Below are 25418 nucleotides of genomic sequence, written 5' to 3' on the forward strand. Positions count from 1 at the left end.
CCCCGCCCGCCCCCGGGGAGTGAGTGCCTGGCCCCGCTGCCTCCCGGGGGCCCTCGCCGGCGCTCACCACTGTCTGGAAGCAGGAGTGCAGCTGCGTGAGGAAGGGCGGCTTGTCCAGCAGCGCCAGCACCCGCTTCTCCACCATGGTGCACTCCACGTCGTCGTCCTGGATCACCACGTCCTTCTTGAGGATCTTGATGGCGTACAGCTCCTCAGTGCCCTTCCTGTCGGCCAGCATCACCTGCGGGCACACAGAGCGGGGGTGTGGGTGGGTTTGTGTGTGAGTGCGTGTCTATACGTGGGAGTGCATGAGTGTGTGTATTTGTGTGAGTGCGCATGTATTTGTGTGTTGAGTTTGAGTTTGTGAGTGTATGTGTGAGTATATGTGTGTATTTTGGTGTGGTGTGAGTGTGTGTTTGTGTGTGAGTGTATTTGTGTGTGTATGTATGTGTGTATGAGTATGTGTGAGTATATGTGTGTATTTTTGTGTGGTGTGAGTGTGTGTTTGTGTGTGTATTTGTGTGTATGTATGTGTGTGAGTGTATGTGTGAGTATATGTGTGTATTTTTGTGTGTTTGTGAGTGTATTTATGTGTGTATGAGTGTATGTGTGAGCATGTATTTGTGAGAGTGTGTGTATATGACTGTGTGTGACTGTGTGTGTGTGTGTGTGTGCGCGAGTGCGCCCTGAGAACCTCAGCGAGTTCCCCAGGGGCTGGTGGGCACCAGGCTCACTCCGGGGGACGCCCCGGGCGCTCTCCAGCCCAGCCTGGGGAAGGCTGCGTGTCCGAGGCTGGCCTGGATCTGATCCCTGGTACCTCAGGGTCCCTCCACGCACTGCCAGGGTGCGGCCCCCAAATCAAGGCCCCAAGACCACCACCACCACCACCACCTAAACTAAGTCACCAATTCTGAAATCTCGAGGGCACCCAGCCCGGCCCCTGTACGCTGTCCTCGGGCCTCGAGCATGGAGGGGCCTGCGGTGACCTGCGGGCATGTGACAGGAGCTGACGGGAGCGGGGGGCAGGGCGGGGGCAGCCTGGGCCCAGGCCTCTCCCGGCCATATCGTGACAGTGGGAGGCCACTGAGCTTTGTGGGTGTCACAGGCGTCAGGAACCGAGGGTCTCCCACTCGGGCCCCCAAACGTGCCCTGAGATGACGCTTCCTGCCTATCTCGTGAGGGCTGGGGCCAGAGATGTCGGCGCCGGGCTGAAGAAACTCAGCCCGTTTGTGCTCACTGTGACGCCCGTTCCCCGCGGTCCAAGTTTGATTTCTGGCTGTGGAAAGGGTCCGCCAGCCACGAGAGGGTGGCGGAAGGACAGTGCCCCAGGGCTGGTTTGGGGCAAAACCGTTGTTCGTCTTGAAAAAAAAAATTGGAGTTCCCCACCGGGTGCAAAAAGCAGGGCTTGGGTTGCTCAGGGAACACAGGGCCCCCTGTACCCCAACATGCACTGGGGGACCCCCGTACCTTCCCGAAGCTCCCCTTCCCCAGAACCATGAGGAAGTTGAAGTCCGAGAGCTTGACTCTGTCCAGGTTGTTGGACGGCTGTCTGCGCTCCTCCGACGAGCTGGCCGCCTTGTTCCCCGCGGGGCCCAGCTTGGCTTTCTGGAGTCAGAACACAGCGGTCAGCGGCCTCGCTCGCAGGGACCATGATCCCGGCTGCCCGCTGGAGAAGACGCCCTCCTGGGTGCTGTCAGTGGACTCTCCTCCCGGGACATCGGGGTTACTGACGAGACACAGCCCCCCAGAGCCCCCCAGAGCCCGCCAGACCCAGGGCCCGAGAGCAAAGGCTCTTTCTGAGCACCCGCGGGCGGAGACCAACGACGGTCACTGTGGGAATGGCTGCGGGTTCCTTCTCCTGCGGGTTTCCTACCGTGTTCGTGTGCTGCGCTGCGGGTTTCTCTCAGCGAGCCCAGCCGTGTGAGACGGAGGGTGCTGGTGTTGCCTCAGACCCCGTAACCCACCCCAGCTCACCGCCCGACCCAGCTGGCCTGGGCTCACTCGCACCCGCGTCCTGGGAGTTAAGAGGGAACGGAAGGGGGCAGGCCTGGGGCTCATGTGGAAGAGCTGGGTTCTATCCCTAGAGCTATGCACACACACATGCACACAGACACACATCTGCATGCATGCACACGCACATGCACGCACACACACTCATGCACATACACATACACATGTGCACGCACACGTGCACACACACAGAGTCTCTCACACACACACACACACACAGTCACACACACACACACACAGAGGTCTCTGATGAGGAGCTCGCAGGAACGGGGCAGTGTCTGCAGGGAAAAGGCCGAGTGGAGCTGGGCCTGTGTGTTCCCAGGAAGCCACAGGGCAGGAAGGCATCAATCACCTCCCGCTCGGCTACTGGCCGCGGGTTAAGGCAATACTTAATGGGCACTGCGGCCTGCTGGGCAGCGCGGCGAGAGTAAATAAAACGCCCGCTCTGCTCCAGACGGCTCATTTTTCATCTCCCGGTGTGTGCCGAGCACGTGCGCCCCAAGGGGCCTGCGCGCTGCTTTCTCGGGCCCAGATGGACTGTCCAGGAGGGGCAGGGGGCTGCATCCGAGGCCCCCCAACCCCTCCCCTGGGCAGGGCGGCCCCGATTCTCTCCTCCCCTGCTCAGGGATCCCGCTGCTCTATTCTAGATGCTTCCCGGCATCCAGGAGAGCACCCGGATGTGAGTCCACAGGGACTTTGATTGAGTGTGTGTCTACGAGGGGCACAGCTCCTCCCGGCACAAACTCCCGGTAAAATCAGGCAGAGCACTGGGGGCTGGAGCGATAGCACAGCGGGGAGGGCATTTGCCTTGCACGCAGCCGACCCGGGTTCGATTCCCAGCATCCCATAGGGTCCGAGCACTGCCAGGAGTAATTCCTGAGTTTAGAGCCAGGCAGGAGTAACCCCTGTGCATTGCCGGGTGTGACCAAAAATAAATAAATGAATAAAATCAGGCAGAGCACTGGGGGCTGGAGCGATAGCACAGCGGGGAGGGTGTTTGCCTTGCACGTGGTCAACCCAGGTTCGATTCCCAGCATCCCATAGGGTCCCCTGAGCACTGCCAGGGGTAATTCCTGAGTGCAGAGCCAGGAGTAACCCCTGTGCATCGCCGGGTGTGACCCAAAAAAATAAATAAGTAAAATCAGGCAGACTGATTTTAAATCATTTCTATAACATTTTTTTTGAGGGTGGGGTGGGAGGTTGGTCCTGGCAGTGCTCAGGGGTGCCCGATGGTGGTGCTCGGGGGTCTATCTGCGGGCCTGGGGGCTTCACCAGGGCTAGCCACGTGCAAGGCGGGCGCCGTCCCCCTTTACTCCCTCTGGTCCCAGCAACACCTCTTGTTACAGAGGCAGCACGAAATCAAGTCCTAAAACATCCATAGGTTTGTGCCCCAGAGAGGACCCTGCCTGGCGGGTCCCACCCTCCCCTCTGAGGGCTGTCACGGTGCGGTCACGCGCTTCAGCTGTGGTGCTGGGGTGGCAGGAACCGTGCCAACTCCTGGCCGGGAGCCTGAACTGGTAACCAGCACCGAGCAGCGCCCCCTGCTGGTCATGTGGGGGCAGAGCAGCAGGAAGTGGGGTGGGGAGGGAAGGGGACAGCAGGAGATGGTCCCTCAGCCAGGCCAGGGCCCGGGGTGGGCCATCTGCCTCTGTCCTGGCCCCTGACTCACCGTGACAGTGCGTGCTGAGGCCGGACCCCCATCCCACCGCCCCCAAGGATACGCAGAGTCGGGGTGGGGGGAAGGAGGACGATTCTGGGGGTCTGAGTCTGCCCACCCACGACAGGCTCCCCCCAGCCACCCAGGGGGACAGAGCTTTGGGAGGAACTCGGGGGCTCAGCTGCTAAGGCGGACCCCACCCGAGGGTAGGGCATGGAGGCTGGGGTGCTACGTGCTGGTCTGAACCACATTCTCTCCCGGGACTCTGAGTCCGCGTGCCCCGCCCGGGTTGTGCTAAGGAGGGAGCCCTGAGTCGGCCTGGTGGGCTGCCGGCCCCAGCTCTGCCGGCCATGAGAGCTACTGACCACACCTCAGCCCTGGCCGACACAAGCGCGCAGCAGCAGCAGCAGCAGCATGTGGCCAGCGGGCTGCTTGCTGGCCTGGACGCTGCCTCGTCCGGCAGCTTGGAGGGAGAGGCTCCAAGCCCGCGGGAAATGGAACCCCAGGATGCCTCAGCCGGCCAGCACAGGAAACGGAATTCTGTAGCCAGCCGCTTCGGGAGTCCGGGTTCGGCTGAGCAAAACGTTCAGGGGAAACAAACCAAATCACTCTTTGAAGACCCCCCCCCCCCCCGAAAGCACATGGGCCTTTGCCACCTGACGGAGGATTCCCAGGGGCCAGCAGGCCGCTGTCACGGCGACGAAGGGGGTGGGGGATGATGACGGGGACCCCAGATGCAGCGGGGCGTGGCCCTGGGGGATGCATGAGGAACAGGGTCCTTCTCCTGCAGGGATGCGTCTCCCCACAGCCCCTGGGTCCCCTGCTCCAGGGCCTGCTGGCCTGGTGGGCAGAGAGACGCCCCCACGTCACTGCCAGTGTTTGGGGCACTTCATGGAGTTCTGAAAGGGATGTGCCTCAGGCCGGGGAAGCAGCTCACCGCACCCACAGGAGGCCAACATGGGGGTGCTGGGGGGCTTCCCAGGCTGCTCCAGTCGTGCCACTTAGGAGCAGAAAGCAGAGAGAGAAAAGGAACCAGGTCCCTGTGTGAGCCTGGGGGGGGGGCTTCTGGACTGTTCATTGCTGCTGGGATGAGCCCCCCAGCCCTGGGTCCCCTGGGGGGCGGGCCAAGGCACAGAGCCCTGAAGCCTGGTTGCAGGAGGTTTCATTTGCGGGCATAGAGCGCCCTCTGGTGGCGGCCATGATTTCCCGGCCCGGCCGCAGTTCTGGCCTGGGCTCCTTGCAGCAGTCAGCCGTGGGGTCATCGGGAGCCTGGTTCTCGGAAACTCTGCTGACAGCTGGGGCGAGACACGAGACGCGGCACGGGGCCTCCTCAGCCACACCTTCCTAGCCGGCGTCTCTGTGCCTCCCGTGGGGGCCCGGCTGTCTCTAGGAGGCAGCGGAAGCCCCACGCACTCGTAGCTGCTGCTTCCTGAGGCTCTTCCCAGACCTGGGCCAGCTCGGGCTGGGCAGGGATGGCAGGGAGGGCTGCGGCGGTGCCTGGGGGGCAGAGAACTGCTGGTTGCTTGTTTCTGATGCGGGAACAGAGTGGCGGGGAACAGCAGGGACACGACGAGCGTCACGAGCAGAGAGAACTCAGCGGAGGAAGAAGGAACGCTCCACTCCGGGGAAACCCAGCTGGCGCTCAGTGACCACAGGACCGCAGCGCATAAGGCCAAGGATGGAAACAACCCCAAACCCCGTAACAGTGAAGGGAAGCCAGCCGGGCTGCAGCTGGCAATAAAGCCCCGCTCCCCAGGGAAAAGCCCCTGGCAAAGGGGCCTGGCCTCACACGACCCGCGTCCAGACCCCACCGTCCAACCCCAGGTGACCCCACAGGACCCCGGGTCCCGACCCTGCGTCTAGAGCCTCACATCTGGACCCCATGTGACCCCAGGTCCCGTCCTCGTGTTTCACCTCATGTGACCCCATGTGACCCAACATCCTGACCCCATAGCCTGGCCCCACGTGACCCCACGTGACCTTGGGTCCCAGCCTCGTATCCTGACCCCACCGTCCAACCCCAGGTGACCCCACATGTGACTCCACATCCTGATCCCATGTCCTGACCCCATATTTCAACCCCCTGTGACCCCCTGTGACCCTGGGTCCTGACCTCGTGTCTCAACCCCACGTGACCCGACATCCTGACCCTGTGTCCAGACCCCACATCCCGACCCCATGTAACCCCACATGACCCTGAGTCCCGACCGCGTGTCCTGACCCCATGTGACCCCACATCCTGATCCCATGTCCTGACCCCACTCCGTGTCCAGACCCCACATTTCAACCCCCTGTGACCCCAGGTCCTGACCTCGTGTCTCGACCCCACATGGCCCCACCTCTTGACCCTGTGTCCCGATCCCACGTTCCGACTGATCCCGAATCCCGACCCCATGGGCTGGACCCCAGCCCATGTGCCCACTCGCTCCACATGCGAGCCGTGTCCACTGCGTGACTGCACTCACCTCCCCCATGACACGCGTCTGACTGATGGGAGGACTGTGTCCGTGCGCGACACACCATCCCCACGACCCTCAGCTCCGACCCTCCACCCCGCGCCTTTCCCCGCCCCACCTCTGCTCCCTGGGACAGCTGCTTCCCACCCTGGCCAGCTGCGCTGCTGGGGGCTGTTCCCTGGGCCCCCGTGGCCTCACAGGGCAACACGTGTGTGTGTGTGTGTGTGTTTGTGTATGTGTGTGTGTGTGTTGCAAAGTGTGGAGGAGCCAGGGACTTGGGACCCCCCGGTGTCTCTCTGCAGGAGACTCGGAGTGTAGGGTCCTTGGGACTGGCCCTGGGGCGCCCACCCCTGCTCATCCTCACGCCCCCAGGACCCGTGCTGAGGGGAACGGCCCAGGGAGGGCCCTGCCGTCTGACCCTTATTCCAGGCCTTTCTCTCAGGGCCCTTGTCCTCTGGCTCCATCGCCTCTGCTGGCGACTCCGTCCGTCCCTGGAGGCTCATCCCTGCCAGCCCAGGTCTTGTGTACACCTGGGTGACGGCGTCTCTCGGCTGGCACGGTCCTGCCCGGGGCCACCACGGTCGGCTGCAGGCAGCAGGACGCATGCGGAGAGCATTGCAGTCAGGCACCGTCCCTTGGGTCTCACGTCAAGTTCCGAGGAGAACTCCAACGAGAACACAGCCCGCCCCGCTTGCTATCACAGGAAACACCTTTCTCAGGGGCTGGAGCAATAGCACAGCAGGTGGGGCGTTTGCCTTGCACGCGGCTAACCTGGGTTTGACCCCCAGCATCCCATAGGGTCCCCCGAGCACCACCAGGAGTGATTCCTGAGTGCAGAGCCAGGAGTGACCCCTGAGCATCGCCAGGTGTGACCCAAATAGCAAAAAACAAACAAACAAACAAACCCCAAACAAAACACTTTTCTCCTCTGCCCCGGCTCGGCCCAGGGGCAGCGCTGGCCTGGACGATGCTGGTGGCAAGTGCCCAGCAATTATTCTCCATGCTCACCCTGGCCCTAGTTCGCGTGGAAGCTTTTGCACCTGCGAGCTGAACACAGCGATGAAACGATCTTTCTCTCAACTGGTGCGCGTTATATAGATTTTCCCTCCCTTTCTTCATCTCCCCCAGATGGGAAAGCAATTAAGTAAGCTGGGTCCAGGACAGCAGAAAAAGCAGAATAGAGAGCGGGTCACATAGATTTTTTTTTCTGTTTTCTGCTCTGTGTTTAAAAGGTCATTGGAAAGTACTCGGTTGCCACGGTAACGGTGGCAGGCCCGACCAAATCAAATCACTACCATTTATCCGAGGGTCTCTGGTGACCTCTTTTTGCCACCCCCACCGGCCCCTGGGCCCAACATCTGCAGGAGAACATTCTGAATTAGACTAGGTCCGCAAAGACAACAGAGGCGGCTGGAAAAACCCGTTTCAACGAGAGGAAACGGAAGCAGGCAAGCGTGTTCTCTCAGAGACAACCTAGGACGGGGCCCCCTTTCCGCTGACCCCGGCCGCTTAGCTGCCAGAGGAACTGGGGATCATCATTGCTTGGTTAAGTATCAGGGGTTGGGCTGGAGCAACAGCACAGCGGGTAGGGCATTTGCCTTGCATGCGGCCGACCCGGGTTCGATTCCCAGCATCCCATAGGGTCCTCTGATCACCGTCAGGAGTCATTCCTGAGTGCAGAGCCAGGAGTGACCCCTGAGCATCGCCGGGTGTGACCCAAAAAGAAAAAAAAAAGTATCGGGGGTCATTTCTAAATATCTCCCTGGAATCAATAAGGACAGATACAAGGAGTCTATCAACTCCACGGGTGAGATTTCCAGCAGTTTCTGGGCCATGCTCACCTGCTCCCCCCACTCCCCCCCGCCCCGGCAGTCCAGTCTGTGCTCACTCGCTCTGTTCTGGCTTCCTTCACCCGGGTCCTGGATCCTGTTCCACATGGCCACAGAGGCAAGGATGACCAGGGCAAGCCCAGCTGGGGTCTAGCTAAGGCCCCGTTGGGTGGAATGGATTCAACCAGGCCCTTGGGGGAAAGGACTGAGCCTGTCTCCGAGCTGTCTGTAAGCGGGGAGACAGTGCCTGGTTCCCGGGATGGGGCGCTTACTGTCGTCTGAGCCATGCCGGGGCTCTGTTCTGGAGGGCAGGGCTTCCCACGCCCACCCCCCCACCCCCACCCCCCGCCTCATGGCCACAGAACAACTTTCCCAGAAGCCAGGACAGTTCAGTCGGAGTCCTGGGGACGCTGGGGGCTGTGGCCAGCACGACAAAGAGACCGGGGAGCAGCGATGAGCCCAGCTTTGGTCTCTGTTCCGAGCACGGCCACTAGACTTTGCAAAGCAAATAAACCAGCTTCCCCAGGCCCAGTTCCGGCCTGCTCGGAAGCATCGGAGAACGGACCCAGGACAGCGGTCGAGCCCGGGCGATGTTTCTCCTCATTTCCTGACTCACTCACTTGCTGAAACCTCCTTGTGCGTCAGCTGTGCGCCCCCCCCCCGCCCCCCAGCCTGGTCGAGGGAACACACCCGAGGCTCAGCTGGGCACCCTTTGAGTCTTCAACCAGGCCCTGTGTGGGCAGCCCCCGGAGCCCAGCCCCCCGACTCACGCGCGCCACCCAGGGACCACGGAGGACCCGCTTCTGCCCGGTGTTTCTGGTCAGTGCTGGGAGCACAAAGCTGCCGACTTCCGAGCAGAAAGCCATCTAGATGGAAGTGACATCCCACGGCCCCTTCCCAACACGCTGGCCGGGGATCAAGTCGATACCGCCAGCTCTCTGCAGTGCACCGCGGGACGCCAGGGCATGGAGGGGTCTGGGCGTGCCAGAGGACCTTCAGAAAGGCCTTTCAAAGGTCAGGAGGAGCCAGCCCGTGTGGCCGAGACAGGGTGAGGACGAGCTGCCAGGATTATTGTTCATAAGGCGGCTTGAGGGACTTTTTTTTTTTTTTTTTTTGCTATTTGGACCACATCCGTCGATACTCAGGGGTTGCTCCTGGCTCTGCACTTAGGAATCACTCCTGGCAGTGCTCAGGGGACGCTATGGGGTTCCAGGGATCGAACCCGGGTCGGCCATATGCAAGGCAAACGCCCTCCCCGCTGTGCTATCGTGCCAGCCCCAAGGGGGACTTTTACAGACGCCTTCGTGGGCTCATCCAAACAGCCCTGACACCCAGGCCCTCGCAGGACTCCTGCCCATTGTGGAGAGAGACGGGCACAGGGCAGGGGGTGGGGGGCACTCTGAGGGGCAGGGCCAGGACCAGTCTGTGGCCGCCACTGTCCCGACAGGCCTCCCTGCCTCCTGTTCTGGCAAATGAAGCCAGACAGAGGCACGGCCCGGTCCCTCTCTCTGCCCTTGGCCCAAAACCACTGCAGGAACCAGCCTCAGAACCGCCTCGAAGCGGCTGGGAGCCTTGGAGCAGGCAACAGGGACCCTCCATCAGTGAGGGTGGAAGGGACTGGCTGGGTGGCCCGATGGTTAGGACACGCACCTTCTCCCCTTTCTGGCCTCGCTCCCTCTCCACGAGGCTCCCAGCGGCGCCCAGAGGTGCAGAGTGGGCACCTTCTCGGCCCAAGGCACGTCTGTCTCGCTCAGGGCCCTGCCGCCACGGAGCCTCTGAGCAGACAGAGGAGCCACGAAGCCCGGGGCTCAGGAGACGTGTTTGAGGACAAACACGAGGCTCGAGGTGGCAGATGGACACGGCCTGTGGACGCAGCGGCCGGCGGCCAGCTGTTTTGTCTTTTAGGCCTGTGGATGCTTTAGCGGGTCTGACTTCCCCGGGAAGGTGCCCTCCAGCCTCCCCCACCCCGCCCGTCTCCGCAGGATTTTTCTTGGCTCCTGAGGGCTATGCTCATGGGTCCCAGGAAGGCCGGGGTTTTGGGGTCACACTCCCCCCAACACCCCCGTCATAACCAGGGGAGCGCCAGGGTGCTGACAGTGGCTGAGTGCTCCTGTCCTCTCATCGGCCTTCGGGGAAGGGCCTGAAAAGCACCCAAGGGTGTTGCCATGTTCTGGAAAACAGAGATGGACACGGCGAGCTGCCCTCCCCGGCCCGCCCACACCGAGACGCAAGCGCCAGACTACCCTGGTCTCACGCCAGAGGGGGTCGCGTTGGAGGGGGTCACTGGACAGAGAGGGGGAGCTGGGGTTAGAGGAGGGGGAGCCTGGGGGCCACAGAGGGGAAGCCGGGGACGTGGGGGGGGGCACAGAGGCAGAGCTGTAGGGCTGGGGAGGGAGAGAAGACAGTGAAGAGAGGTCAAGGAAACTCTCCAATCGCACCCTAAGGTGAACGAGCACCCACTGGGGAAGACTGGCCCCCTCCAGCGTGGACACAGGCAGGCTGGGCTGGGCAGACGGGGCCCCCCCGCACGGCTGTGAACCTCCATGAACTCTTTGACCATTGAGCTTGGGCCTCGAATGGGACTAGAACTTTCCAGAACAGTTAACACTGCCCTGGCCGGGCCCCACGGCCGGGGGCCTCGTACACAGGGGTTGACAGATGCCCCCTGGAAAGGCGTGACCGACAGGCCGATCTGGGCAGGCGCTGTGGGCCGGAACCTCGCCGAGCCCCAGGGGTGCCGCACCTGAACCCTGGCTTGGGGCAATGGGAGCAGCCAGGAACAGGGCACCCACCCGCCCCCTTCTCACAGCCCCCAGGGAGCCGCAGGCCTCACCCCTGCGTTTCCTGATCTCCCAGCCTTGATTCTGACCTTTCTGAGAGCTGGAGTCTGCCCAGGGAAGCAGGAGGGAGGCTGGCGAGGAAGCCGCAGAAATGAGCAGAAAACGTGGGGGCTGTCCCCCGTCGGCCGAGGGACCCCTCAGACGTGCCCGCAAGGGGCCGACCCCAGTTCCCGGGGTACCTCCTCGCCAGACCAGCTGTTCCCAGCAGCAGAAAGTTCAGGAAGGTTCTGGTTCACTCTGCCTGGGTTGGGGCTGAAAAGTGCCCTCGGTCCCCTCCCTGCAGACTCTCCCTAGAGACCCCTCCTAGCAGTGGGGTGCGGGGGAAGAAAGCCTCTGGCCAGTATTTCGGGCACCTGCCCTCGAGGGCGGGCTGGAGCTGGGAGCAGGGAAGGAAGCGGGTGAAGGAAGGGTGCAGGAGAAAAGGGCTCGGCCCAAAAGAGGAGAGAGAGAAAGAGGAGAGGAAAGAGAGAGGAAACTCAGGCCAGGTGCTGGAGACTGCTGAGTGAGCGGCTGACAGGGCAGCGGAAAGTCCTGCCCTGTTTGTACTTGTCTGTAAAAGGGTCACACTTCAATTCCTCTCTCTCTCTCTCCCCCCCCTTCTTCTCCTCTCTCTCATCTCTCTCTCCTCTCTCTCCCTCCCTCTCTCTCCTCTCTCATCTCTCTCTCCTCTCTCTCTCTCCCTCTATCCTCTCTCTCCTCTTTCTCTCTCTCATCTCTCTCTCCTCCTCTTTCTCTCCCTCCTCTCTCTCCCCCTCCTCTCTCTCTCCTCTCTCTCCTCTCTCTCCCCTCTCCTCTCTCATCTCTCTCTCTCTCTCTCTCTCTCTCTCTCTCTCTCTCTCTCTCTCTCTCTCTCCCTCTCTCTGTGCCATGAATGCCAGACACCTGAGAGAAGAGTGAAAGTCATAGCGACGGGGTGGGGGGAGCGGACCCTCACCTCGAATTTCTGCCGCAGCTCTGCGTTCCCTTCCTCGTCCCCTTCCGGGATGGGCACGTTGTAGTACTCCCCTTCCTCCTGGTTCAGCAGCTTGTACCTTTCAGAGACATGGGAGAGGGGCCATGGGTTACAGGGGGCCCAGCCCTGCTGCCAGCTCCTCCGCCCTCCCCTTCGGCCCATCAGTCTCTGCAAAGCGTCAGGGCTGGGCTCCTGACGGCCGTCCCCAACTGCTCCGGCACTTGGGGTGGGGGGCGGGGGGGGGCTCCAGGCTCTTTACTTATCTTTGGGTTTGGAGCCACACCCAGCAGTGCTCAGGGCCTCCTCCTGGCTCTGCACTCAGGCTCCTGGTGGGGGCTCGGCAGGGTGGGGTGGTTGTGGGGGAGGGGACCCTCTGGGATGCCAGGGATGGAACCCAGGTTGGCCGCGTGCAAGGCCAAGGCCCTCCCCGCCGTGCCCTTCCTCGGGCGCGCCTTACCATCCGCTGGCGGGCATCTTCATGAGCTCAGACACGCCGAAGGACAGGGAGCCCATGAAGTCGTTCCTGGTGGTCCGGTCCCAGTCCCAGATCTCGACGGAGAGCCGGCGGTCTTTGTCGGAAGGTTTCAACTTGCTGTAGAAGAACACACACACGTCTGTCCTGGGCGCCCTGGCCCCAGGTCCCCGGGGAGACCCGCCCGCGGTAAGGAAAAGAGGGGCAGCGGTGTGTGCCCGGCGGGCTGTCGGGGAGCCCCGCTGAGAAGCGTCTCTGTGGGCCAAGGGGCGCGCACAGCTGGGCTCACCCGGAGCTGGACGGGCACCCCGGGGCCCTTGGAAACGCTAGGGCCAATGCGGTTCCACGTGATGAGAGATGATGCCCCCCGCAGAGAGTGTCCCCCCCAAGGTACTGGCCCTGCCCACTGGCCTGCCCCTGGCCCTGGCCCCTGAAGCCCAAGAGCGGCCTGAGCCACCACCAGGCGAGTGGCCAGGGCAGTCACTGCATGTCTTTGTGAATCGTGTCCCCTGCAGGCACAGGACCAGCCACCTGCCTGCACGCTGCCTGAAGTTGCTCTGAGTCCATGGCCCCTGCCCACGGGGACGGGGAAGCCCAAGCAGCCTCTGTTCTGTGCCGTGGGCAGTGACTGCTCTGCTTTCTGCAGAGAAGATGCTTCTTGTGCTCCTACCCGTACAATGCCCGTGTTCGGAGGCAACTACAAGGCCCCGCTTCCTCCTCGGAGGGAGGCAAGCCCTCTCCTGCTTCTCCTCCCCTTCCTCTCTACCCAGCTGTGTCCCTGAAATCCGGGCACTCCCTCGAGGGCCACTGAAATGCCTCCTCCTCCGAAAAGCCTTCCCTGCTTGGAAGGTGAGGATACTCTTTCCGCTTCCATACCTCAGTCCTTAATTTTTTTTTTTTGGCTTTTTGGGTCACACCCAGTGATGCTCAGGCATTACTCCTGGCTCATGCACTCAGTAATTACTCCTGGCAGTGCTCGGGGGACCCTATGGGATGCTGGGAATTGAACCTAGGTCGGCCGCGTGCAAGGTAAACGCCCTCCCCGCTGTGCTATTGCTCTAGCCCCCATACCGTGGTCCTTAGACTCATCTCGTATTGGAAAATAATTCGCTTTTAGATGCCTATTTTCCTCTTCCCTCTAGCCCTGCCGTGAGCCCAGGTCCAGTGAGAGGCGGGGCGCACTGGAAGTGCTCTGAGAGCATCTTCAGCATGAGAGAACTTTTGCACAGAGCAGGTATTCACCGGTGACCCTGGGAGGGGCTGGCGGAGACTCACATTCCGACCGTAATACAGACGTGCCGGGAACATCTCCCAGCACAGCCAGAGCGAAGCGAGAGAGAAGACAGTGCAGCCTGCCCGCCTGAGAGAGCTGGCCGCCGTGTGCAGGGGAGAGGCGGGAGGGTGGGGGGGTGGAGAACAGAGACGGACGGGCTGACTTACAAGGTGAAGGACTCGTTCCACTGGGGGTTCAGCGTGGAGCGGATGGTTTTGGTTTTCTGCTTGCTCTCGTTCTTGGGGTCCGGAATCAGTTTCAGCTTCACGTAAGGGTCTGAAAGCCCATTCGGGTCCATGGGGATTAGATTTTTCGCGTCTCGGACTGTGGAGAGAGAAGGGAGGACGGAGCGGGGCTGTCAGCGGCAGGGTAAGGATCCGCGCGGGTGGGACCCCACGGTCTCTGCCCCTCAGCCCGTGTCCGTCCTGAGAGCGAGATGGGTGGGTGCAGGCCCTTCTGGTCAGGTTGGGGGACGCCCGACGGGCAGGTCGCAGCGGGGTGCTGGTGTCTGGGCTTGGTCCCCGAGCACCACCCGCGGGACCCCACTCCCTCCTAATAAAAAAAACACCCAACAAGTAAAAGCTCCCCACGTGGCTCCCCAGAGGACAAGCCTTGAGCCCCCCACTGTAAGACCCCCACGTCACTGCAACGTCCGATCTGAGAAGTACCACGGGGGGAGTCAAAGCAATCGGGGGTGGGTCCCCGGCCTTTTCCTCTGCACCGGAAGTGTGCCAAGGGGCGGCCACAGCACGGTGCCCCTCACCCGCCCTCACTGGTCAGCGGCCACCTCGGGTACAGCAGAGCAAGCACTGTCCCCCCACAGGCAGGACTGAAGACCCCGTCCAGGGCCCCCAGGAGCCAGCCCCGGTGCCCGGCGCTGGCGGGTCCCAGAGCCTGAGACACCGAGTGTGGCTGGGACCCACACCCGCCTCGCAGTGGCTGCAGAGACGCCTTCACCGGCAGGTGGACCGGGCGGCGGCCAGCACAGGGCCCTGCCTTCCCGCCTTGGCACACCTGTGGGCTCTGGCTGACACCGCCAGCCTGGCACATGCGATGCCCAGATGGCTCTAGGGACTGTTCTGGCGGGGGTGTGCCTGCGTCTGGCCACTGGGCGGGGACAGGGGAGGAGACGGCGTGAGAACCAGGTGGAGCACTGTCTGGGTGAGTTTGGGGACACACCGGAGACGCAGGCTTCCCTCCCCTCCCCTCCTCCCTGGAAGCTTCAGGACGGGCAGGGCCTGGCCCGGCTTGAGGAGGTAGCAGCTGTGCCCCCCGCCCCGTGTGCCGCTGACCCCGCAGACAAGAACCGCTGAGCGGGGCAGGCTCTGATGCCGCCTTCACCCCGGCCCCTGGACACCATGATCGTGAGTGACACCGATTCCTCCCACGAGCTCCCGGGGAGGGTGAAACGGATGCGGGGGCTGTGGGGCGCTGGCGGCTTGGACACGGAGGAGGAAGAAGAAAGTCCCGGGAAAGATGTGAAGGTCTGTTCTGGGGCCGCCCTCCCGGGGGGGGGGCACCCCCTCGGCCCCTAATCAGCAGTCCCCATGCCAGCCATGGAGCCATGTCTGGCCCCGGGGCCATGTTCCAGTCCCGCTAGCCAAGGGCTGCCAGGAGCCTGGCCGGGCAGAATGATCAGCGACCTCAGTTTCCAGTCCGGACCTCTGGCACCCACTGGCCTGTCCCGGCCGGTCCCTGGAGGGTGAGGAGCGAGAATCTCGAGGGGACGCACAGCACAGCTGTCGCCTCCACTCCAGAGCTCGCTGGGGTGCAAGCCGGTCTGCATCTCGGCGGCTGGAGGGAGCGGGGACGGGCCTGTGGGGAGTGTGCTCCCGGCCCCCGCCTGGGACAGTTGGAGTGGGCAGAGGGGGGGGGTGCCATCCGTTCAGGCGGTGGCCCGGGGACAGGCTGCCTGAGTTAGAATTCTGGCTCTACCACTCTGGGGATGGACACCCGGGAAGATCTCCGGGGGCTGGGGTGATAGCACAATGGGTAGGAAGGGCGTTTGCCTTGCATGTGGCTGACCCAGGTTCGATCCCTGGCATCCCATAGGGTCCCCTGAGCACCGCCAGGAGTAATTCCCGAGTACAAGCCAGGAGTAACCCCTAAGCATTGCTGGGTGTGACCCAAAAAGCAAAAAAATAAAAAACCCCAAAACCCAACGATCCCCACCTCCCTGCAGCAAGGGAGGTGCCCTCCCCACCGTACTAGCTCCACGTGCCCACATAGGTTGGATGTTTCACCGCATTCCGACCTGTCTCACCGGGTCCTTTTCCCACCCCCACGACCTCAAGGCACCAATGTGGCCTTTGCCATTGCTAGACCACACCCCCCACGGCCCCTCGGCATGTGCTCTGTGACTTGTCCTTGCACGACGGGGTGGCCGCTGGCTCGTGCTGGGCTGAGCTGGGCGTGCCCGGCTGTCTGCCCGGCGGGGCCGGCCTTTTCCTGGCAACCAGGCTCCCCCTTCCTTGACCTCCCACCCGACCCCCGCCTCTGCAGCTAGAACTTTCGAGCCACAGCCGTGCCGTCCCTTCCGGTGAGAGCCGGGTGGTGGCAGGTTCCCGTCTGGTTCCAACCTTGAAAGCAGCTGTCAGAGCCTGCAAACCGTCTTCTCCCTGGGTTGCAATTCAGAAAGCGTCCATGTGGAGGGACTCTGAGTCAGGGAAAAACTAAAGGCCTTCCCGAGAGAAGAGAGTCAGACCCAAGCAAGGCGCCTGCACTTAGCAGGAAGCACCTGGTGCTCTGAAAGGAGGCGCTCAGAGCCCTTGGACAAGGCTCGAGAGGGTCGGAGACAGGAGCACTGGCGGCTTTCAGGGAGGACCTGGCAGGCAGGAGCTGGGAACAGGGGTGACCTCCTGGGTGAGGACCTTGTGTACTGAAAGTTCTGTTTCGGGGGTGAGACCCGCGGCTTTGCGATCACGGAACCCCAGCTTTCAGGCACCCTGAAAAGATTAGCCAGAAACGCTCTGAAGTCTCATGGGAATGGCAGGTCCACGAGGGGGCTGGGGAGATGGTTCAAAGTGCTGGCAGACCTGGGTTCAGTCCCTAGCACCACACACGCCCCCCCTCCCCGCCCCCCAACCCCGAGCAGGCAGAGGAGAGATTCCCAAGCACCGAGCCAGGCGGAGACCCTGAGTACTGCTTGGTGGGACCCTCACGCCCAAGAAGGTACATAAAACTCAGAAAGTCAACCCGAGGCATGAGAACTTAGAGGAACCTGGGGTAAGATGAGAAAGAGCGATGTTGGGGAGTGTCACTGTCACTGTCACCCCATTGCTCATGAATTTGTTCGAGCGGGCACCAGTAATGTCTTTCATTGTGAGAATTACTGTTACTGTTTTTTTTTTTTTTTGCTTTTTTTTGGGGGGTCACACCTGGCTATGCACAGGGGTTACTCCTGGCGGTGCTCAGGGGACCATATGGGATGCTGGGAATCAACCTGGGTTGGCCGCGTGCAAGGCAAATGCCCTACCTGCTGTACTATTGCTCCAGCCCCACTGTTACTGTTTTTGGAAATATCCAATATGCCACGGGTAGCTTGCCGGGCTCTGCTGTGCGGGCTCCATACTCTCGGTGGCTTGCCGGGCTCTCCGAGAGGGGCAGAGGAATCGAACACAGGTCGGCCTCGTGCAAGGCGGACTCTCTACCGCTGTGCTCTGACCTAATATGCCCCGCCCTGTCCTCTTGCCACTAATGGCAAAGAAACATCTCTACTCTCGTCCTGGAACCCCGGTGCCTTTCCACGCCGATGCGTCCGCTTCCGAACGCTGTTTCTTCCGTCTCTGTCTAGCGTTCCTCTCCGACTCACCAGGGCCCGGGGACGGCCCATGGGTGCGGCCGGGGGGGGCCCCAGGGAAAAGCGGCAGCTGAATCCACCAGGGCTGCTTCCTGCCCCTCCCCGCCCAACGGATCCGATTCCGTGCTGCCTACAGAAGCATGTCCACTGCCCACCTGTTGGCCTACTGGCCCCTTCCTCTACTCAGAATGACCCCTTATGACCACAGGATGTGGAGGAAAGATATTTACTTTCTGTTTTGGTGACCCCAAGTTTCCTCCCACGGGGAGGGTTGTAGGTGAGGTCCAACTCTGGGTTTCAGATGGCTGTTTTCCTGTCTGTTTCCTCTGATTCATCTGCCGCGTGGTGGCGGGGGGGGGGGGTGCCACTGCCCGCCACTCCACAAGGGTGCTGTCCCTCCCGCTCCAGGCTGGCTGGCCACCAGGTGGCTTTCTAGGGCCCTTGTGCTCATGCCTCCTGTGTGCGGCCCTCACAGGCGCGACCTGACCCCCTGCGTGGACCCCTTCCTCAGAGCCTCTTTCGGCCCTGAAGGGAGGACGCTGAGTCTTGCTTCTTGCCTCGGCAGGGCTGGGGCTGGAGGGGGTGGCGCCAGGCAGAATAAATCAGGAGGAGAAAGACAAGGACCAGATGATCTCACGATGATCTCACCCATGTGTGGAGCGTTGGGAAATGAAGGAGAAGACGAGGAGTGATGAAACCGGCCTGTCGGCTCAACGGCCTGACCGAGGCAGGGGGTGAGGGCGGGGTGGGGGAGTGGGCAGGAAGTGTCCTGTGGACAATGGTGGCTGCGACCCTCTAGCCCTGAAACACCGAGACCTTTGCCTGCGTGGAAACAAATGCTACCCTCAATTAAAAATAGAAAATGAGGGGCTGGAGTGGTAGCACAGCGGGTAGGGCGTTTGCCTTGCAAGCGGCCGACCGGGATTTGATTCCCAGCATCCCATATGGTCCCCTGAGCACCTCCAGGGGTGATCCCTGAGTGCAGAGCCAGGAGTGACCCCTGAGCATTGCCGGGTGTGACCCAAAAAGCAAAAAAATTAAAAAAAAATTAAAAAAAAAAAGAAAATGATTTCCTCCATGCGTGTCGCTACCGACCCGCAAATGCCCCTGTTTGGGGAACCCGCGGACCCGGCTCATTCAGAGCCTGGGGCCATCTAGGGCGCCACACCAATCTGCCACTCAAGTTGATGGGCATGGGCCCCAGCCAATGACCATGGGTCTTTGCTGGGTCCAGGTGTGGCCAAGCCCTGGACGGCTCCACTGGGCAGAGCGTGGCCCATCACGCAGGGGCTGACCGAAGCCCGAGTCCCCGCCGCCCTGGGGTGCTTCTTCCTTTAGATCCAGCCACTGAACCTCCCGTGTGGAGCTCCCATCTGTCGTGCGGCCACAGAGCCAGCCTGGCCGCCGCCTCTGCTGCTCCCGGCGGGGTCCCCCACACCCACACCCTACAGGCCGGGGCTGGCTGCGGGGTCCCGTGTTCCCGGAGCGAGGGGGCTGGTCTCTCCCCGCGCTCTGGGCACGCGGCATCCTCCATCCGGAGATTATTAGTTCCCCATCTCCACCCCCCCCACCCACACGCGACCCCCCCACTTCCGCCACCCCCACAACCCCAGGTCAAGTTTCTTGTCCCGGGAGGAAAGAAGCGGAATCAGAGAGGTGCACGCGGGAGCCGGAACCCGCCGGCTGACCCGTGTCCACCACAAAGTCGCTCTCCTGCCACCGGGAGTAAGCGGGGCCCGGGCACCGCCCGTCCCCTCGGTCCAGTTCCTTCCCCTTCCCCCGTGCCTAAAATAGACTGCGCGGCACTGAAAATAGCTGGGAAGATTAAATTAAATTAAATCAGGCCTGGCTCCGAGGCGGTTGCTAATAAAATCACAAGCTCTCCCATCGGCGCGTCCGGCAGAGATGCTCCTGATGGCTGGTGGGTGGGAGTCTCTGCAGCCCTGGGGGAGGTGGCCCTGGGGGTCCGCCTCACCTTCTTCCTTTCCATCACCTTCCACCCCAGTGGGGGTTTGTTCTTAGGAGTTTGCCCCTCTGGACGCTCCGATTTTTTTGGGTCACACCCGGCGATGCTCAGGGGTCACTCCTGGCTCATGCACTCAGGAATTACTCCTGGCGGTGCTCAGGGGACCACATGGGATGCTGGGAATCGAACCCCGGCTGGCTGCGTGCAAGGCAAACGCCCCACCCGCTGTGCTATTGCTCCATCCCTGGTGGTACCTTGGGATGCTCCCTCCAGCACAGGCTGGGGGCGCGTTGCAGGTACTTGGTGCCGGGGTCTTGAGGTTGGTGCCCACGCCAGGACAGTCAGTGAGGCTCCCCTTTGGGGGGCTCATCCTGAGACCCACCTGTGCCCAAATGCACTTCTCTCTGGGGTGCTCTTCCCAGGGGTCCGCAGGGGGCCATGCCCAGGAGACAGGCCCCGTGTGTTTCTGGACCATGGCTGTCCTCAGAGGGGCCAAATGACAAGCCGCTCCCTCCAGGAGCTTCTCGCTGTGCTGCCACTGAGGAATGCAGGGCTGCAGTCCTGTCGGGGGCCACTCAGGGCTCAGAGACGTCACTGCGTCTGTCCCTGCGTTGGGGGCGGACACGTTTCTGAACAGACACGAGTTTTTATCTGTTTCACATCTCTGCGGAAACCCATCCAGGGGCCAGAGCGGACAGTACAGCGGGCAGGGCACTTGGCTCACACATGGCCCGCCCGGGTTCAAGCCCGGCACCCCCTTGGGTTTCCCCGGACCCTGCCAGGAGTGAGCCCTGAGCACTGGCATGGGGTGTGTGGCCCCCAAACTCACAAAGCAATAAGGACAAATCTCGGGTGGGCAGAGACAGTGCTCGCCTTGCATGTGCCAGCCTCACACGCGGGCACTATCCAGGCCCTTCGGCAGCGACATTCGAGCCCTGCCGGTGGGGAATCACCGCTGGGAGCCCCCCAGCCTCCCCCTCCCCCTCAAAGAACCCAAGCCCTCGACCACCCTCCGGACTGGGTTCTCCCTCTGCCCACACCCGCCCGCCCCAGCTGCAACAGCCCTGATAAAGACGATTCTAGAAAGCCGCACCGGGGACAGAGTTCTCTTCTAGCCACGATGTATCCGAGCTGCCCCGGGCCTGGGCTGAGGTCACTCCCGGGGGTCCAGGCCGCTGGTTTCAGTGGGGAAATGGGGACACCGGTAGGACTGGGCACGGGGCGATGCTTCTCTTCCCCATGAGGTCTCGGAGCACTGAGAGCTTGGCGGGGAGAGCGTGGGGCAGGGCTGGCCCTGCTGCGCCTAATCGCTAATCTGCAAGCCAGGCAGGGGGGTTGGGGAGGGTTGGGGAGGGGGCATGTCATTCTCCCGAGCGCAGGGAGGGCCAGCATGTACCTTGCTTTTCTTTGCTTCTCTTTGGCCTGGCTGAATGGCAGCCCGGCAGCCTGGCTCTCTCGGGGAGCGGCGGAGAATGGGGGGCATTGTTGGCGCGTTGATTGCCTTCCCGGCACAGCTGGAGCTGCTCCTGAAAGCCGCGTCCGTCCGGGCCTGACCAGGTGGGGGGGCCGCAGCACAGGCACGGGAGTGGGTCAGCAGACAAAGCGGCCCCGGGGGCAATTTTCGCCGCAATTTCCAGCTAAAGGGCTCCAAACGCTGGCCGGCCCCGAGAGAGCTGTCTCCGGCCGCGGGGCTCTCATCAAACACGCCCTCCTCTCCCCGGCCACTCGGCCTGGTGCTCCCGTTCACGCTGCCACCAGCACGGCTGCCGCCGAGGACCAGAGACCCTCGGGGGGAGGGGAGGCTCGGCTGCTGAGTGTCACACGGGGCTGAATGGGACGGCGGTGCTGAGTCCGCTGAAAAAAGACTCTCCCTCCCCTTTCTGACCGGAGAGGGGCCAGGCCAGGGATGTGGCTCTTCAAAAGGGACAGAGGCGTCCTGGCTGACTTTTCTAGAAGATCCAGACAGTTGCTGTGGCCTCCATACTTTCAAGGAGTGATGGGAGGAAGAGAAGCAGCCCTGGGAGGAGGGCGAGAGGCCGCTGGCCACGGCCAGTTAACTGGGCAGCTCCGAAGAGGGCCCGTGGGGTACTGCGTGCCAGCCGCGGGGGTCACTGGTACAGCCACGGTTCCCACCAAGCGAGCCCCCTTTCTCTCTTAGGAGGCCCCAAGGTGACACAGAGCCCCAAGGAGGTCACTGAGGTCCCATCCTCACACCCACCCCCCGCCCCTGACACTGGGGTCCATGGCTGGTCCCCGGGAGGGGAAGTCACAAGAGGCGGAGCTATCTGTCCAAGGCCGAGAACCCTGCCGTGCCCGGAGAAGCTGGGAGGCAGCCGTTTTCACAGAGCTACTACTCTCCGCTTCCAGAAGCTTCTGCAACCCTCCTGGCACACAGCGCTCCCTGAATCTCCGGAGCGACTCCCAACTCTCCCAACTTCCCTGGCTGTTCTTCCTCTGGGTGGGGCGGGGGTGGGCTCCTTTTTGTCCCCGATGACCCCAAACAGTCGATATCCCCCCTTGGACTGGATCTCGGTGGGTCCCAGATCTGGCCACAGAGAGTCCCTCGGGGTCCAGAGAGGAGATGGGGGGAGACGGGGAGGGAGGAGGGGAGAGGGGGGACTCTCGCACTGCAGAGACCTCCCCAAACTGGGACACACCTGGAGGGCGTTTACGTCCAACCCCGACGGTACCAAGGACCAGATGCTTCTCTGCCTCACTCATTGACTGACTTCTAGAGCGTTGGTTTGTCGCAGTCTCTGGGAGGCGGGGGTTTGGGGCTGCAGGACACTCCTCAGCGGACGGATGGACGGACGGACACACACACACACACACACACTCACACACACACACACACAGATTTTCTCTCTGCATCCTAAGGTGCTGGCACTTCTGGCAGTGGGAACGAGGAAAGGTAAACAGAGGCAGGGGGTGGTGAGGGTGGGTTCCTGGCCAGGGGCACCTTGCAGGTGCCCTTCTTGGCCAACACGCCAAGGTGACCGTGAGGAAGCAGGTCCAGTTCTCTCTGCCCGTGTCCCTGGGTGGCACTTGGCAGGTGATGAAAGGGAAGATGTGGCTGTGGGGTGGGTTCGAGTGTCCTGGATGTGGGAGGGGTCCCTTAGGGGACACTCAATGGACTCACCCAAACGTTTACTCCAGGGACAAGACCATCCACAGAGCAGGAGCCCACAGAGGCTCGTGCAGGGCGGCGCTGGGCGTGGAACCCGCTGCCTTGGAGCTCGTGCTGAGGGCCGAGTCGGGTCACCTGCACGGTTCTGAGAGGTCCCCCTTCTACTCTGGGGACGGGGGTCACTGTGACTCTGCTGAGAGTGCTTTTCCTGGCTACACCGAGGGCTGGGCCACACCCGGCAGCACCTGGGGGTTACTCTTGGCACTGTGCTCGGTGTCACTCCTGGCGGGGTTCCAGAGATGACAGGTGAGGCCAGGGGCGACACCAGGGTTGACGTCTGAAGGCAAACGGCTGTCCCCCCGCCCCCCGCCCCGGTACTGACTCTCGGGCAGTTCCAAGTGAGGATTTCTCTTTTCAAAAATATACCGGCCTCGGCCCCCTGTGCTGGGGGAAGAGGTAGTTGGGATGGAGGAGGGACCACTAAGTCAAGGATGATTGGAGGGATCGCCCGGGATGGGAGATGTGTGCTGAAAGCGGACCAAGGACCAAACACGATGGCCTCCTAGTATCTGTACTGCAAGTTACAATGCCCAAAATCAGAGCGAGAGAGAGAAAGAGAGTAAGAAGGATTGTACCTGCCACTGAGGCAGGGAGTGGGGTGGGGTGGGGGTGGCGGGTGGGACACTGGGAACAAGGGTGGTAGAAACCGCACTGGTGGGGGGATGGGTGCTCGAGCACTGTGTGACTGAAACGTATTCATGTAAGTTTGTAACTGTACCTCACGGTGATCCAATAAAACTTATTATATATTTAATAATATATGTTAATAATATATAATAATATTATCACTGTCACTGTCATCCTGTTGCTCATTGATTTGCTCAAGCGGACACCAGTAATGTCTCCATCATGAGACTTCTTACTATTTTTGGCATATCGGATACACCACGGGGAGCTTACCAGACTCTGCCGTGTGGGCGAGATACTCTTGGTAGCTTGCCGGGCTCTCCAAGAGGGGCAGAGGAATCAAACCTGGGTCGGCTGCGTGCAAGGTGAACACCCTACCCACTGTGCTATCGCTCCAGCCCAATAATATAATATATATAAATAACACACACACACACACACACACATATATACACACACACACACACATATACCCATATACCCTCCTGCCCCCGTGCCAGCTGTCTTCACCAGGGCCCCCTTGGAGAGGGCCAGGTTGAGTTTCCCTCCCTGCCCCAAGCAGAGCCCAGGCAGCTGAAAACCTCCAGAACCCAGCCACAGCCATGCTCAAGGCCACTCTCCACATGCTCGGATGAGCCTCACGTATGAAGGAACCAACAGAAGAACCCAGGTATGCGGGACCCGTGGCTGAGATCTCCATGCCTGCTTGGATCAGGACTGGGCCTCCTCCACCCAGATCCCCCGTTTTCCAGTAGCTTGGCAGTCACACCCACAAGCTGCCCCTGGCACCATGTAATCTCATCAACGGCCAAGATCCAGACACTACAAAACAAAGCTCCCAGAAGAGAAAGATGCAGAATCTCGCACGGCAGAGCCTGGCAAGCTACCCATGGCGTATTCGATATGCCAAAACTGTAACAATAATGAGCCTCACTCCCCTGAACGCGACAGGGACGAATGGAGACATTAACTGGCGCCTGCTCGAGCAAATCGATGAGCGACAAGACGACAGTGATACAGTGATATACACATATATATACCGGTCTCCTTTCCTAGGCCAGAAGTTCTGGGGAAAAAGAGCCCCGGATCTCTCGGGGGGAACTAAAAAAATAAAAAATGCTGAGGGTCATCGGAAATGAGGAGAACACCCCAGGGCAACCGGCCAGCTGGGCCCACTGTCCTCCCAGCCTTGGGGTACATGCTCACCCCCCCCCGGAGAGCGGCGCCCGCCCCACACCCGGGCCCCTCCTCCTGAAAGTGGCGGGGCCAGGTGCAACGACCGAAAGTCGGAGGGCGCTGTCAGGACAGAATTTTCTAGAACAAGAGCCCTCCTCTCCCCGCCTGCCCGCTGCGTGTCTGGGAAAGCCAGGCTCTGTCTGGAGCTGAGTTCCTGCCCCCTCTGGAGCTGGCGCGGGGAGGCCGCCCTCCCCTGCCCCTCCCACGGGCACGTCTTGCCTCTGCTCCTGCTCCATCACTCCGTTTGGTTCCGGCCCATTTGGAGCCCTGCCTTCCTGCCCACGGCTAAGGCCGAGGAAGACGGGGGTAGCGCTGCTCCCAGTGCGCTGCTGTTGAGCCTTCGGCTAACGGTGTCAGTCCAGGGCCACCCCCCCCCCCACGAGCGCGCCCTTTTCTTGGGGGGGCTCTGCGTTCCTTCCACGCGGCACGGCTGAGGTTCTGTCTCGTTTCGGAGCCCAACGTGGGGTGGGGGGAGGGAGGGGGTACGCGCAGGGTGTCAGAGCATCTGACCCACAGCACCTGCCTCTCTGCCGCAGGTGGAGCTCAGCCCCCACCGGAAGATGAACAGAACCAGAACCGCGAGGGGAGACACCGTCACCGATGCTGGTTCTGTTCGGGGAACACGTAGGTAGGTGAACCTCACTATGCCCCAGACTCCTCAAGACTCTGGGTGCTCTGGGAATTGGGGGAGGGGGGTGTCTCTGTCTCCCTCCTCCATCAGGTTCCCTGTCACGTCTCTTTCCCCTCCATCTAAAAGTGAAAAAATAAAAAATAAATAAATAAAATAAATGTTCTGAGGGAAGGGATTAAACAGACATTTGCGAGTGTCTCCGCGTCTCCTCACTTGGCAGAATGTGTTTATTTTCGAGAAGAAGATCAAGTCCCTTGCAATAATTTCATGGCAATTAATTTTGTGCTTAAATGATAATCCTATAATTAGAAGCAATTAAAACCCAGCACACAAAAAAAACCAAAAACCAACCAGCGGGTAGGGCGTTTGCCTTGCACGCGGCCGACCCGGGTTCGAATCCCAGCATCCCATATGGTCCCCTGAGCACCGCCAGGGGTAATTCCTGAGTGCATGAGCCAGGAATGACCCCTGTGCATTGCCGGG

General features: G+C 61.5%; 1 protein-coding gene across 1 annotated transcript in view; it reads right to left on the reverse strand.

Annotated features, from left to right (window-relative positions):
• The window catches only part of PRKCA (protein kinase C alpha), a 275221-nt gene that overhangs the window by 31463 nt on the left and 218340 nt on the right, over nt 1–25418 (reverse strand). The window contains exons 6-10 of the mRNA XM_004617983.2: nt 13657–13813; nt 12202–12336; nt 11727–11823; nt 1468–1605; nt 68–241 (exon numbers count right to left, since the gene is read on the reverse strand). Coding sequence (XP_004618040.1) covers nt 68–241; nt 1468–1605; nt 11727–11823; nt 12202–12336; nt 13657–13813 — 701 coding nt within the window. The remainder of the gene's footprint in view (nt 1–67; nt 242–1467; nt 1606–11726; nt 11824–12201; nt 12337–13656; nt 13814–25418) is intronic.

The sequence above is a fragment of the Sorex araneus genome, chromosome 3 (genome assembly GCF_027595985.1).
Source record: "Sorex araneus isolate mSorAra2 chromosome 3, mSorAra2.pri, whole genome shotgun sequence".
Taxonomy (NCBI): Eukaryota; Metazoa; Chordata; class Mammalia; order Eulipotyphla; family Soricidae; genus Sorex; species Sorex araneus.